At 40.9% G+C, this 16,115-nt stretch overlaps 1 protein-coding gene across 4 annotated transcripts in view; it reads left to right on the top strand.

The window, feature by feature from the left end:
- The window catches only part of OPCML (opioid binding protein/cell adhesion molecule like), a 1,085,685-nt gene extending 1,070,107 nt beyond the window's left edge, over nucleotides 1-15,578 (top strand). For all 4 annotated transcript variants that reach the window (XM_053928731.1, XM_053928729.1, XM_024557344.3 and 1 more), the window contains one exon: nucleotides 8,582-15,578. In XM_053928731.1, coding sequence (XP_053784706.1) covers nucleotides 8,582-8,682 — 101 coding nt within the window. In that variant the 3' untranslated portion in view covers nucleotides 8,683-15,578. The remainder of the gene's footprint in view (nucleotides 1-8,581) is intronic.
- The last annotated feature ends 537 nt before the right edge of the window (nucleotides 15,579-16,115 follow it).

The raw sequence follows: 16,115 nt of genomic DNA, 5'->3' as shown, positions 1-16,115 counted from the left end.
TGAGGTAGGTACTCTTATCATTGGCACTTCACAGAAGAGTCTGGAGCTCAGAGAATTTAAGTGATGTGACTGAATTCCCACAGGTAGGAATTCTACCACAAGAGGAAGTGGCCGCACCAGGTCTGTCTGGTCTCAAGCTCGTGTCTCTTTCTAACCCACATACGTACTATTTTTCCAGTGTGTTGTGTGATCGCAGACGGGAGGCTTTTGCCCTCTTTGCTGCCTAATAAACTCTAACTTATCTTTTAAGGTTCTACTTAGTGTTACCCTGTTTATAATGTATTTCTGAACCTCACTGAAGAGTCATTCACCCACCTCTGGGTCTCCCCTGTTCACTTACCCTTAGGCTGATATTTTGTTTGTATTTTTGTCTCTACACTTAAAGGATGTAGCACTGTATCTCGCAATGGTTATTGCCCAGTAAACGTTTGCTGAATTAATAAATATATCTTCCAGTCAACGGGGCATCAGTTACATACAGCCTCTGTACAGTATGAAGCTCTTCACTAACCAGAAAAAAAAGCCAAATACTCCAAGGATTTGTACTCTTCTCCCCCCAGGGAAGCCAAATCATTGTTTCTGTGACACTTTCTCTTGCATTCCAGCCTCCCAGTTCTAATTTAAAATTTAGGGTTGTTTTCCCCTCTGTGGGTCTTTCTTGTGAGCGAGACCATATCAGACATTCCAATTCACTGTTTAAAAAGATGTTCTTCAAATGATTTCTTCTTGCAGAGACATCAAAAGCTGCGCATATTTGTCCATTTCCTGCTGATAACGTATGTGATTTTTATTTTCCAAAACCACAATTTAAATCCAGGTGGGAGGGGATGAGTCAGAGAGAAATACCATTGCTTTTGGCTGATGACAGCAGCGTAATCATTTGTATTTTCCCAAACCTGCAAAATGTCAACATGTTACAAGAAATATGCAGACATTTCACATTTCATTTCTGATGAGGTTCCTTGTCATTCCCTCACACCGCACCCCCTCCTCCATCTGAATCATTGACATCTGGCTATTAGCCTAAGCATTTAAAATTTAACACTGAGCATTCAGGGTGTGCTGATGTCAGCACACATGCCAGAGCTTATGGTTCCGCACAGACTGAAGTCTTGTCTCTTTCAGGTTTGTGATGAGCTGACAGATCTGAATTAACATCTGATATTAACTTAAACTTGTGTCTTTGTGGGTAGCACAAAACAGGGAGTGCTGAAGAGACAAAACAAAGATGGCTGCCTTTGTGTGCTGCTTTATCCCTGGTCTTCTTTGCTCTTCAAAGCCCAGTTCATCTTCCTTGTGAAACCCCACAGCGCCGCGTTCTGCACTGTAATTACAGACAATGGAGGAAAAGTTCCCTTTGAAGGGGAATGATGTGCCTTCATCACCGGCACTGCTGAAAATAGGTTTATGTTTCATCAACAAGTGTAACGCATACATCCTCTAATTAGATTTCCTTGCTCCTCTTTTAATCACCAAGAACATCATTATCCTTTTGGTTTCTCATTAGGGAGGTCACATAGTTCATATTCATACTTGTAAAACCTACCCAAATTTCAAAACCAAACTATCTTCTTAGACTTCTGATCTCACTGTGCTACCACCAAGTTCAACTTGCCTGTGGGCTTTTTTTTTTTTTCTTTTTTAATGTGATCACCCTACCACCTGCTATTTTAGTAGAATTACAGCTATACAGGCTACCATTGCTGCAGAACCATGCCATATTTTCATTGCAATCATGGAAAGGAAAAATGGTGACACATTTCAATACCTACATCGCTTAAGTGTAATGTACACTTAAATTTGAAGCTTCAGAATCTCTTGCAAGGCAGGATCTCATCAGGAAGCTTATGTAATTTTCTGGGAGCTTTGTGCTGAGTGGGAGTACTTTGATTTTCAACACCTGCTCCTGTAGAGTGTGATCAGCCACCCCTTGAATACAGCGGCAAACTCTTAGTTCCAATATTGTCAGACCTGCAGGTTCATTCTATGTTAGGCAAATTTGCTTTTTAATCAAAAGTTCAGTATATGGAATTTAACAAAATAAGTAGCCTCTTCAAAGTGGAGTTTATTTTATTTATTTATTTGTTGGACTATTTCTTAATGTATTTGCCGTGCCCATGCTGAGTTTCCCCCATGGCCATCACCTCTGCCCCCTGGCCCAGAGTGCGCACACCAACTGACCTTGATGCCGCTTACAGCTTCTGAAATGGGTGTCATGATCATTTCTAAGGTTCTCTGTCTCTGCTTCCTGAATGCTGAGGACTAACATTTTTGTCTGCATATCTGTCCCCGAGGTATTTTGTTGTTGTCATTCACAGTTTGTTTTGTGGCTTTGCAACATCATTTAAGCTTTTATTTTCAAAGGTGATCATCTTCAGGCATGAAGGGAACTTCATATTTAGCATTGAAATGGGTGAATATGGAGGGACTAGAGTGTGGGGAAAGGGCATAATTAGATGTTCTCACTTTCAATTTATTCCCAAAAAGTAGTTAATTAAACCTGGTATCTGTAATAGCCATTCTGACTGAATTGAATCATTGTAAATCATAAATAAAGATTCCTTACATGTGGCATTTGCCCACAGTTGGGCTTCTAAATACACTTCCTCTGGAGAAGTGGCCTGTCTTGGGAAGCTTTTATGTCTGGTTGGCTGCCACCTGGGGTCTCTCCAGGAGAGGCCAGTTCACTTGTTGTTGCCTGTAGCCAAGTTTGTTCAGCTGGTGTTTGACCTTATCTTTGAGAACCTAGTATTCCACAGGGTCTGTTTTTTAAAATTGTTGATACAATTACAGATTTCCCCCATTCCCTCCCCACCTTTGCTCACCTAGACCCAACCCCTGCCCTCCTCCTCTGGCCTTCACCACTCTGTTGTCTGTGTCCATGGGCTATGAATGTATGCTCTTTGGCTAATCTCTTCACCTGTTTTTACCCATCCCCCTCACAACCCTCTTCCAAGATCTGTTGGCCTGTCCCATGTATCCATGTCTCTAGTTCTATTTTGTTCATCAAGTTATTTTATTCATTAGATTGCACATATTAGTGAGATCATATGGTATCTGTCTTTCTTGGACTGGCTTATTTCACTTAGCATAATAATCTCCAGGTCCATTCATGCTGTTGCAAAGGGTAGGAGTTTCTTCTTTTTTTATGGCTGCACAGTATTCCATTGTATAAATGTATCACAGCTTTTGTATCCAGTCATCAACTGATGGGCACTTGAGCCGTTTTCTGGATCTTGGCAATTGTAAATAACGGTGCTGTGAACATAGGGGTGCATATATTCACACAGGACCTCTTTATTTAAACCATGATCCCCACAAAAGATGTTATTTTAGGAATCAGAAATTATTATTCGTCTGGATCTGATTCACTTAATGTTTATTCATCCTTTATGTATACTCAGTGACCTTACACATCATCTGAACTAATTCTCAGAGTAACCCTGCAAGGGTAGAAAAAACTGTCCTCTCCCGATTTTATATATTAAAAAAAATATTGGCTGTTTCAGGGAAGTCTACTGTCTTGTCCAAATCATCTGGGTAGTGACTAGTAGAGTCAGAATTGAAATTCAATTCTCTCTAATTCTTGATTCAATCTTTTAAAGATTATCCATTAGGAAGGATATTCCTGAGATGAAAGAGATGTTAGATTATTTGTTCCAAATGTTTTCTTCTCAGAGTCTGTGAGGGTTTAAATATATATTTGTTTGTTTAGTTTGTTTGTTTATTGATTTAGACTAGAATAGAGAATATTCAAGGTCCTACTGGAATACAAGCCTTGTGAAGGTAGAGATGGTGTTTACCTTTCTCTCTGAAAACAGAGCCTGGCGCATGGCAGGCTCGCAACAAATACCTGTTGAGGGAACAGCTGTGACTTTCCGTTTCTCTTACAGACTGATCCTTTGTCCTTGGCCCTTGCCAAAGAGCTTGGCTTTGGACTCTCCCATTGGCCCTGCTCAGTGCCCCACCCCCTCCCAGGGCCCTCGAGGATAATGACCTCTCTCACCACCAACACCTGCATCTCACCTGTCCACCTCCTTACTCTCTCACCTCAGGTGTAATGTATTTGGAAAATATCAAAATAAGCCAATATGAGCCTCAAATAAGAAGTGGAAGGGAGGAGGTGTGGATCCACCAGAGGAGCAGTGCCAGGATCACATGATTGCTTTGTACCAGGCACTATATAAATCACTCAAATCCTTTATCTGTCCCTTAAACTCCATATCTTACCCACATTCCCAACAACAAAACTGAGAGTACTTTAAGATCATGTAGCTGGCAAGCCACAGAGTCAGGATTTAAACCCAAACTGGTCTGACTCCGAAGTTGCCAGGACTAGTTTCCCTTTGCATTGATGAGTGACTTTATCCCAAAGGATGTTTAAGGCCACAAGACAAGGAAGGCAGGGAGGCCAAGGGGCTGAGGGAGGGGGCATGTGCACAGAAAACCTTTCCCAGGGACCCTGGAAGGTGTTTGTTCCACCTATGCATCCATGGACCCTGCTCCTTAGTCTTCAGTCTCACCTTTTCTTCAAACCCTCGTCCTTCCTCCAGGCATATTTCAGGGTTAGTGTTCTATAGTAGAACACATAATTGAAAATCTGCCTCACACATTCAAATCCAGATTCTAGGTTTTGTGGTAAGAACTATCTTTCTTTACCTTTCTCCCTATTCCCATTTTAAAAATAAATAAAGTAACAAAAAATAAAATGTCGTTTGAATTCCTTACCCAGTTTATTGAAATTAAAACTAGTGTCATCTTGGGTACCAACTACCTGGAGAAGTTCGTGCAGCTGGTATCTGAGAGAATTATGTTATAGGAAAATAATACACAACATGAGACCCGAGGATGTGTGTTGATTTCAGGTGAAGAGCTCCTTTATTATCACATCCACCCTAAAACAGATTCTATGAGCCAATGTTTGCAAATGCCTCCTACCAGGCTAAGGAACCAGAAGTGAGCCTGCATGGTCACGGGGTCACAACAAATAGTTAGACGCCAGTAGTCCACCACTTCTCAGTCAAAGTACAGAGAAGCATTCGCCTGATCTTGTGAGCGGCCTGAACATACTGAAGCCCCCTGGGAGAGCCGCAAGCCAGGTGCTTTCTTCCGCTTCCAGTGGCATCCGTGCTACTGCAAAGATGTAATCAAAGAATCAGCTCATTGCCGATGGCCTTGGTCTCACACTCATCCAACCTAAAGAGTGGAACACAGATGTAAACCACTCTCTTCTTGCTCTGAACAGAGCCCAGGAGCCCCCACTACACTGGTGTTTTGCTCAGCTGCCAAATCTCAAATGTGTCCAGAAGCTGTATGAGGAAAGCAATGCTAGTTTTAATCTCCATCATGCGGGATTAGATTAACTCCTTGGCCAGAATAGCTCAGCCATATCTTTTTGACCAAAGGCACTCTGGCAGTAAATTGCCATATTATATCATACTATGAAGCAGGACTCATTATACTTTGAGGCTACGTAGAAAGTGAGACCACAGGAAAGGAAACCTTGGGGTCAAGGAATGTTTGGTGGCCTGTTGCTACCTCAAGACATTGTTATAGGCAGAGGCGCAAAAAGCCAGAGTGGTAATGTTTCTATATCAACTGGAAAAGGCCATCTGGCTGCTCACCAGCTGTCTCTTCTAGCACCAGATGTAGGGTTTCCATTTGTACTCAGACTGCAAATAGAAGAGCCTAGGAGGTTATCCGTCCAACCTCCTTTCATTTTGTAACTGGGAGAACCAAAACCAGAGACAGGATGTCACTCAGCTAGGAAACAGCAGAGTCACGAAGAGAAATTGGATCTCCAGATTCCCAGTCCATTGTTCCTTTCACCACAGGATGCTCTGGTCCTTGGAAAACATGCACAGGGGGTTATTTTTTATAGAAGGGAATTAGAGTTGTAATAATCAAGAGCACAGACTCTGTAGACAAAGTGACTCAATTCTAATGCTACTCTAGGTGTACAAATTGTATAACCATAGTCAAAGTACTTAACTGTTCTATTCTTCAGTTTTCCCATTAACATAACAGGAATGTCAGTGGTACATACCTCAGTCAGTTTTGGAAAGATTAAATGAGTATATGTTTAGCATTTAGAATCATGCTTGTCACATGAAGTGCACAATATGGATATGTGTTATTGTGATCATCCTAAGCAAACTGAGCAGTCCTATACCCACTAAGTCACCTTCATGGCTTCCACTCTTTGGAACATTCAACTGAAGCTGAAATGTGGCTGTAAACGCCCTGCCCGATCAGCACTATCTATGGCAACTGCCGCATCTTTGTGACTGCTTACTTTACTTAGCATAATGTCCTCAAGCTTCCTCCAGGTTGTAGTATGTGACAGGATTTCCTTCTTTTTAATATTTCATGGTGTATAGGTACCACATTTTTTAAAACTTATATATCTATCAGTGGACATCTGGCTTGCTCTCTCCCTACCTCTTGACCATGGTGAATAATGCCAATGTGAACATGGGCATGCAACTGTCTCTTTGACATCCTGTTCTAAATTCTTTCAGATACATTCCCCAAAGTGGGTTTACTGAGTTATCTGGTAATTTTATTTTTAATTTTTTGAGAACTTATCATAGTATTTTCTATAGTGGCCACACCATTTGACATACTTGCCAACAGTGTACAAGAGTTCACATTTCTTCACATCCTTGTCAACACTTATAATTTTATTTATTTTTTTAATAGTAGCCATCCTAATGGCTATGAGGTTGTTACTCATTGAGGTTTTGTGTGGTTGTTTTCCTTTTAATTACAGTTGACATTCAATATTGTATTATATTAGTTTCATGTGTATAGCATAGTAGTTAGACATTTAAAGAAACATATGGATTTTACGAATCTACATTGCTCATTTTCTTATAAACTTATTTAAAAATCTAAATTATTCATAATTTTCAGGAGACAATATAGAAAATTACCTTGAATTTTAACTTGGGCATTTTCTAACTCAGTAGACTCTGTAGGCCAGTATGCTTCCTTAGGATATATGTTTGAATTGATGGAAGCCCCAGAGTCAGGCTACTTTCCATAAATATTTATGGAGCCTCCACGGAGATTGTAGCACTGAGCTAGAGCCTTTATTCTGCCCTTGTCTATAAATACTCTATAAAAAAATGCAGAGAAACATGAGCCAGACTCTCAAGCTCTCATGTAAAAATGAATTATTTGTCAATAAGAGAATTATGTACATTGTAAATCAGAGGAAGGAAAGTTATCCATGTTAAAATCCCTGAAATTGGAACAGTTGAATGCTCACACGTGAAGTGAGAGAACCACACTTTCCTAAGCAAAGGTTAGCATCAGTCCCCTCCTGGGCAGGACACAGATCTACACCGTTAGGTTGACAAGCCAAGTGATTGGGTCCTGCCTGAGAAGACCCTGAACCATCTCTGCTTTTGAAAAGCAGCCACACTCATTTCTAATAAGGAAATTTACTTCTAAAAAGGCAGTGTAGTCTTAGTTTGAAAAGGTAGAAGAGGCATGCTTGTCTTGCCAGACGCTCCTTCTCTTTGTCACAGGCCCTTTAGGATTATGTCTTGATGGCTTCTAATCCCTTGGTTTATACTTGCTTTTGCTTTCCCTGGAATACTCTCTGCCTGCTAGCTACTGGTCTTACTTATGGCCCTAAATTCTTATCGCTGCAAAATAAAAGTAATGGAGGAGCACAGAGACAGAGTTAGACACAGACACATCTGCCCTGGGCCATTTGAACAGTCTAGAACAATCCCACTTCATGTGGTTTGTCCTCTCCAGGAAAACAGATGAAAGGAGAGGGCTAGTAGCACTTGTGATTCTATGGTCTTATTCAGTGGAGTGTGAATGATTCACTAGGGCTGTGTAAAGGGCCAGAAAGAGAGAAGAAGAAAGGAATAGGTACAGGGAGAACTCCTTCAGGCCAAATCGGTAGGTGGCAGTTTGGACTTAAAAGGCTTGAGTCTTTTTCGTTCCTTTTGAAGAGGCACCACTGACTGATGGGATAAACCCAAGAATCACCTTTGAAACTCTTGAGTTTTCTTCCTCAGCCACTTCAGGAAGAACCTCCACAATACCTAAGTTACACAGGATGAAAAGTCTGCCACATCCACACCTACACTCCTGTTGCTCACAGAATGTTACTCCCCCAGCCCCGCCTGCTTCTCTCCACTCTGGGTCCTCTCCTGCCCCCCATACTATGCTTTCCACTCTCACCTGTCCAGGATGCTAGCTCCGAAGACAGACACAATTAGAGGCCCTGCCTATGAAATGGCCATGTGGTCCTGCCATACAATTGAGCCCTGTCTGCAGCCCATAGGCCTGACTATCATTACCCTCCTCCACCCTGTGTTTTAACTTCCATCATTCAGAGTAGGCTATAGTGGTCAAGGCATCCTGTTGATTTGCCTCTGAGTTTCTAAATACTTACTACCCATGGCACTTTTCCAGTTGTCCTGACTTAGAAGGGTCAGTGGTGGGAGTGAAAGGTGGGGGAATGCTCACAGAGAAGCATGTCTGTATATTTGCTCATTGATACGTATGGTACCTTTTGGTGCATGCTAATGGCTCTGTCTCTCTTTCCCCTACACAGGGCCTGGAGCAGTCATTGATGGTGTAAACTCGGCCTCTAGAGCGCTGGCTTGTCTCTGGCTATCAGGGACCTTCTTTGCCCACTTCTTCATCAAGTTTTGATAAGAAACCATAGGTTCTCTGAGCAACGTCTGCTTCTCCATATCACAGACTTTAATCTACACTGCGGAGGGCAAACCAGTTTGGGCTTCTTTTTGTTTCTTTGTTTCTGATATTCTTCTTGATTTTTTTTATTTTTGGCTTTTGTTTGTTTATTTGATATTTTCAAGTTTAAATGAGTGGGGTTGGGGGAGGGGTGGGCAGGGTTCTACCATGTGTAGGATAATCATTCATTGGTGTGTCCAAAAGTGGAATATGTTCCTGCTAGCTTGGCCCTTCCCTCCCCTCTGCTTCCCTCCTCCTCCTCATCATCACCGACCTCTCCTCTCCCATACACCAAAACATGAGCTCCATTTGGGCAAAAAATGTGCCTCGTGATAAACACCCTAAAGACACAACTTGACTTATAATGTAGTGCACAGCAAGAGTTATATCCAAGTGTCCTATTATCTGTGTCTTTTATGCTTTGGACCATTTTCCTGATTATAATGTACATATATCCCTCTATCCACGTTTCTTATTATCTGATTACATTGGGGTTCACATCCTTTCTTTCTGGGAAGTTATCTCCGGTGTGTGTGTTACACACACACATATATTAATCTTGCCCCATTTGCATTAATCACCAGCTACAGGGATTATTACAGGTTTGGGGCTATTTATTCAACCCAACATTAAAAATTTAGAAGTCAAAGACCAAAAAGGGGGGAGGCATTTTGAGGATAGCATTTCTCTTTTCAAAAAAAAAATGCTGTGTAACTTATAAAAAAATGATTTACAGATGGCTGATTATTTAGGTTTTCTCACGCTATCTATCAAAGAAATCATATAGTTATCCATTTACTCATTTGTCTGATTCATCTCTCCATTCAATTATCTACCCACCCATCTTCCTCTCTAGCAATCTATTTACTCTATTTATCAATCTATCAGTGTAATTATCTAATACTTCTTTCTATTTCTTTCCCTACTACTTACTATCAACTCATCACCATATTAATATCTAATCATATTGTGTCTATTCAATTGTACTCATTTCTCCTCTACCTTCAACAGACATTGGCATCTTCAAAATTACACTTCAACTTCCCATGTGAAAGCCAATGATCTCACAGGCTAACAACATAGAAAGCAATATGTCATGGACTCTTTGGAATGTGGTGTCCCATCCACCCAAAGCAGATGCTGGTAACAGATGGACCAAAATGGGATTCCAATGACCAGTCACTCACTATTCCCAGAAGAGACTGTGTTTCTAAAACCATCTTCTCAGGAAGCAAGTTGACCCTGGAGAAGCCTTGATAGGTACTGTATTTTCCTTTTTTCACTCTTGAAGGACTAAGGCTTCTCTCGGCCTTTCAAGAAAGCGTATGTCGGGAACCTCTGGGATTTACCCGCATGGCTGGGTTTTCTTTATAGCAAGAACACGAAGGAAAAAGCACACTTCTGTCTGTGGGATGTGAAGACGGCAGTCCACCTGTCTGAGTGTAATGACTTCAGCTACTGTCTCCTCTCTGCTCCAGTTTTAGCTTAATCTGTTTGAAAACTACCCAGTAAAAAAGCTGATGAAGCCAATTACATGGTGGGTGTGTTGACAACTCTGGTATTTGTTTCAGGAAGCTCTTCTGAGCTGAGGAGGGCACTTGAGCAACTGACTTAATTTCCAAGCACTTGATTAACACAACACTGCAAAGAGAAGGGAAAAAAGTGGAAGTGACACACAATTTCCTCTGATACAGCTTTTTCTCCACTGGGGGAAGAATGTCTTCATTTATCCGTATTCAAAGCAGATCCAGAATATGACGTTTCTGCATTATCTCCTGGGGCAACAAGGATTCAGCCAGCAGGGTGCCGGTGAACCAGTGGAAGGTCATTGGAAACCACACAAGACTGTTCTCCTCCTTACCTGTGCTGCAGGGACTGACCTACTGACAGGATGAGAAAGAAGCATCAACAAGGACTGTCTCACAGACCTGCTCTCCCTCCATGGGAAAACTCTTTCAGGAAAATAATACATAGTAAATAGGTGTGTGGAGACTATATATATAGTCTATATATATACACACACACACACATATATAGATATATATACACACATATCCATATATAAGTGTATATATATATATATGCACTGTCTTGGCATACAAAAAGCTGTGCTTTCATAGGAGTTAGAGCTGGTGCAAGAGAAATTAATATTACATTTCCCAGCTGTAAACAGACATCTGCATTTCCTAGTGAGCCACCAGGAGCCAGATTCTGGGAACATAAATGATGTGCCAAAAGCACTGCATTGATTCCAAGTTCCAGGGCCAATTATGAGCAGGCAGCAAGTCATAATTAAAAGTCGGACATCAGTGTTTCATATCTGTCGCCACATGCAGCACCTGGAGTCGGGTTGGTGTCAGATATTGTATGAGAATTAAATGCATCATTGGAGTGTTCTACTGATAGCATATGTGCCACTTTGGAGTAAAATAAATGTGGAGGCACTGGGCGGTGTTGGTGGTGCTGGAGAATAGGGATCTTGAAATGGACAAGCTGTACACATCCTTCGCTGCAAGAGTCATTCTAGAGGAAGGGGGCCAGCAGGGAAGATCACCAGTACCTTTGGAACACAGCAAGGCTGGTCTCAGAGTCACTATGAAACTCTGCATGCCCCCTTTTGCTGGTTATTGAAGCATCTCTGGGAGTTGCCTCTCCCAGCCACATTCTAGAGGGGGGAAAACCTACAGCTAATCCTCATCTGTCTGTGATAAAGAAAACCAAATAAATAAGACCCAAGGAAACTAGGCACTGGGAAAGAAAATTGCTCTTCCTCACAGCAGATGTACCCTAGCCTCTGTGTTATTTGGGTTACTTTGGTGGGGATGGCTCTATATGACAATACCTTTTCCCCAGCATTTTGGATCATACAGAACAGTAAATGCTTACTAAAGACAATATCCACACTTCCACCTGCTCTTTCAACTTTACATGTGGAGGGTATGTGGGTGAGGCCTGCTGGATAGGTTTTTTTCAAAGTGTTGTAGTGGGGGTGGAGCTGAGGGTAAAGGAGGGAAAAATAAACAAGTCCCTCCACAACCGAGAGCTCTTTATGGGTTTCCCATAGGAAGAAAACCAACAGTGCTTATCAGGAGGGAGGAATTCAGCAATGCAGCTACTCTGAAAACTTCCCCTTCCCAAAGCAAAGTTAATATGGACTTCCACCAAAGTAACGCCAATGAAAGTGCTAGTGCTCAGATGGTGGCCAAGCTCGTTTTTCAGAAGTTTAATGTCAAGTGCCTGATATAGTCATCTGCAAGTCTAAGCAAGTGCGTGTAGTTTTTCTCATTCTTGTTTTAAGTGGAGGAGAAAAGACATACAAGAGAATGGGGTGAAAACACGCACATATTTTATGCAGAGAACATTGTGCAAGGTTGTTCTGCTGCAATTGTGTATAAATGAATAGAAGGAAAGCTAAGGCTTTGTATCAAAAAGAGGCCTGGACCTCTTGCCTCTGAAACCAGTGCCTCATACTAGATGACACGTGGGTGGAAAGTGTGCTCTGGGACTCCAGAAACTCCACAACAAGGATGAGTTTAAGGATCTGTTGCTGCATCGATCCAGTTACCTTATGCTCCACATAGAGGAATTAACAAGTTCCACCTATGTCAAAAGAACTCTTACATGGAAAGTGTAGAGAACCTCAAGGTGGACAGTGGATCCCAAAGAGAGCTTATCACTGTCACTGCATCAGGAGTGGCTGTATGCTGAGTAACCTGGTTTTGGCCAGGGCTTCCAGAACCCCTGAGATCGTCTTCTCCTCTGTACTTGTGTATGAATGTCATCAGCCCTATCAGTAGAAGGATGGGAGAAATGGCTCAAGGTGAGGAGAGATAGGGGGTGGGGTTATCTCTCCCAATTTCACTTTGTCTTCAGCAGAGAAAAACTGGCTTTGCAATATCTGCACACAGCCCTCCATACCTCCCCACCACCACCCCCTTTAAAAAATCCACAAATTTTTATTTTTATTCTTTAAAAGCAAAGTTTAATCGTTTTGGAATTAAGGGAAGCAGCATAAAATTGTTCTTCTCAAAAACATGCATTTTTACTTTTTTGGTCCAATAAGGAGAATCTTTTCTGTCACTTTGCACAAGATCTATGTTTAGAAATGCTTACACTTAATTGCCTCCTCTCCTACTATCCAAAGTTCCCCTGTCTTTTTCTTTTAAGACAAATGAGTTTGAGCAGTTGCAGCAACACTTCACAGGTGTGTAAGTAGGAAGACATCATTTTCAAAAAGATACCATATGATGAGAACTCCTAGTGATCACTAGAAGTAAACAAATAAAAATGCCAGTCTCATTTCCCTCATTTCTTATTTAATAGAAGAGAAGTAAATGAAAGGAAGAAGAAATAGATTTGCAATTAAAAGATGTGGTAAAAAGAGCCGAAGGAGTGCAATTTAGCCTTCAGGTGCAGAATAATGGGAGTCCAAAGGAATGTGGAGCGGACTTAATTAGACGCAATTGTCTTCATCCTGAAAGTAGCCAGCTAAACCTAATCTCCAGTCTTTTGAGACATTCCTTTTTTTTTCTTTCAAGGGTGCCCTTTTAAAGGCACATGGGTCTTCCAGTTGTTCCACACCACAGAGTGCAGAAAGAAAGATTGTGAACCTTCTACTATTCTGTCTTGACCACATTCTCTGCTATTGGCAGATTTATAAGGATATCAATAATAGCAATGATAAGTAATAATAGCTGCCTTGGATTAGTTAGAGGGAGCATTTTTAATCCTACAGAAATTTTTGTGACATGTAAAGTGCAATTGTGAGGAATGTGTGCGTGTATGAAAATGTATCTGTCAAGTTCAGAGTCCTCTGGATTAAAAACAATTATGACTTATCAATGGTGCCGTCACAGCTGTGTCAGACAATGGGTGGACCCATTCTCCAATAACCTTCAAACAAATCTATGTTCAAATGCTTTAAAAATTTATCACAGATACAAGAATATAACTTTGTCAGCCTCCTAGAGTTCTTTTATTCTTTTTTTCCCAATATTTTTTCCTTAAAAATCAATGAAGACGACTTCTGTCAATAATTGTATTAAGGGTGAATATACTACCTGAATTCTGTGCATGTTACATTGTAGTTGTAACCTTTTCTAATTCAGGATGAATACGAGATGGTCGTGATTGTGCAGTGTATCAATAAAGTTCAAAGAAATTTGTAATTTTGGGGGGGCTTTTTATTAGGATATATCACTGAGTATTCAGGAATGGAGACAAGTGAAGCAAATTATGCTTCTCCCATATGTGTGTTTTAGGCTTTGGGGAGTAGATGCAATCAGATATGCTAGTCTCTCTCTCTTTCTCTCTCACACACACACACACACACACAGCATAGAAGGCAGTCTAAGCACTTTCTGTATTATACCTGTTATCAAATGTCTATGCCATTTACAAATAACATAAAATGTACCTGCAGCCTCAAAGCATAAAAAATGTATTGATTGACCTAGGCTCAATGGAATCAGAAGAGCAGTTTCAGGAAAATAATGACCAGATACTCCTCAGCTTGAAACTCTATTGTTTAATAATTTCTGCAGTTTGATTCCACTGAATTAAGCACAACTGTGACAAAAGTAAGTATGAGAAGATATCATGACAATGATGTATATTTATTCACAGAAGTATATGCCATTTTTTAATTGTCCTCCACCTTAGGTTTTACAGTTGTGTACTTATGGGTATTAGCATGAGAAAGAGACTTGGAGAAAAAGCTCCATTTCTATGATTACCTTTTCTAAAACACCTCTCTCTTTCACCAAAATTCCAACGCCCCTACCCTCATCACACACGCATCTGCTTTTCTGAAGGAATGGATATTAACCTCTTCTGTGCACTAAGCTTCTCATCAACCATTTACATACCAAATAGTCCTTCTGCAATTACTAAATATGTGAGCTTGGACTGGGCAGTGGATCATTCCAGGGTCCCTTTCCTCATCAGTACCATCTGTGAATTTGCACTTCTGAGCGTGTTTTCATTCACAATTATCTAGGCAGTTTTTGTTTCTCTTTCAACCATTGGGTTTCTCAAGACTTCCCTCAAATGAAGCTTAAAGCCAATGGCTGGTTATGGTTTGGGAATCCAGCAGGAAGGGGGTTAAGGTTCTTCCGCTGACATTACAGCATGGCCAGCCCCTCTGGCCAAGACCCCGAGTTCGAGTTAGGGGCTTGTTTCTTCTTGGCTTTCTAGGCAGACAAGGGCCAATCCTGACCTTTCAGGACTCTGTCTCCTTCACAGAAAATGGAACACAGATTCGTGACTTGATAAACCAGATCATGTTCTTTGAAAATTAAAATACTAAGGTAATGGTAGATGCCAATGATTGAGTTTCCAGTTTCCTCAGGCTCATAATAAAATCATGACTTGTCAAGGAAACAGATTTCTGGGCCTTTTAACCATTTTAATACCTGTAGTGCTCCTTCTCCCTCCTCCTTTTTATTAATCCTTTTAACCATCCTCTTCCCATTCACACCTGACCCTCTCCCACTCCTGTTCATGCATACCGAAAACCTTACCCATCCCTCTGCTCTCCAGCTGGCACAGATATTTACCAGTCTTTCACCCCATCTGGCCACTCAGCTCCATCAATCATCAATGTACCAATTTATTTCTCCATCAGCTAACCACTCACTCATTCACATATTATGTCCCCCATTTATCTAACCCTTATTCCATCTATACATTCATGCACCTCCCTAATGTGACTGTTCCCATCTACTTATTGAAACCATCTATCCATTCCTCACCTGTCAATCCAGCTACCAATCATCCTCCAACTAGCCTTTGGTAGGCATGCCTACTTACCAAGACACTTCAAGGTAATGAAAATCTTTGCTGTTATCTTTCATTTCCACAAGGGAGGCTTTATCTAATTATGCTTAAGCATAGCAGCTAAATAGTTGGATTCATTTATTTTTGTTATTTTTGCCCAAATACACCATGTTAAAAACTTATACATAAAGGAGTTCTTTAGGGGATGTATTCAAGGCATTCTTCTTGCTATCAAGATGTACTACAGTTGCAAGAGGATGGAGGAAGATGGAGAATTGGGAGGGGAGTGGAAACCCCCAGATGAGCACATGTTGATGTTCAACTTTCTAACACTAGGAATGCAATGAACATAAATGACTGAAGAGACAGACGGGAGAGACCTCACTGGCAACTACCTCTTTTTTCCATTTGATTTTTTGTTAAATAGGTTATTTATTTTTATGAAAATTGGGGAGTATTAACTAATTAGTACTAAACCCTATGTTCACTATTGGAAACTAAAACCCCAATGCTATAAATAATAGCATTATTATTCCTTTACAATGTCCATCTGGTCATTAAGAATTGTTTTCTCATATTTTTTTCCATTTGTTCATTTACTTAAGCATCACATT

The sequence above is a fragment of the Desmodus rotundus genome, chromosome 7 (genome assembly GCF_022682495.2).
Source record: "Desmodus rotundus isolate HL8 chromosome 7, HLdesRot8A.1, whole genome shotgun sequence".
In the NCBI taxonomy this organism is placed as follows: Eukaryota; Metazoa; Chordata; class Mammalia; order Chiroptera; family Phyllostomidae; genus Desmodus; species Desmodus rotundus.
This window is presented reverse-complemented; position numbering and strand designations above follow the sequence as displayed.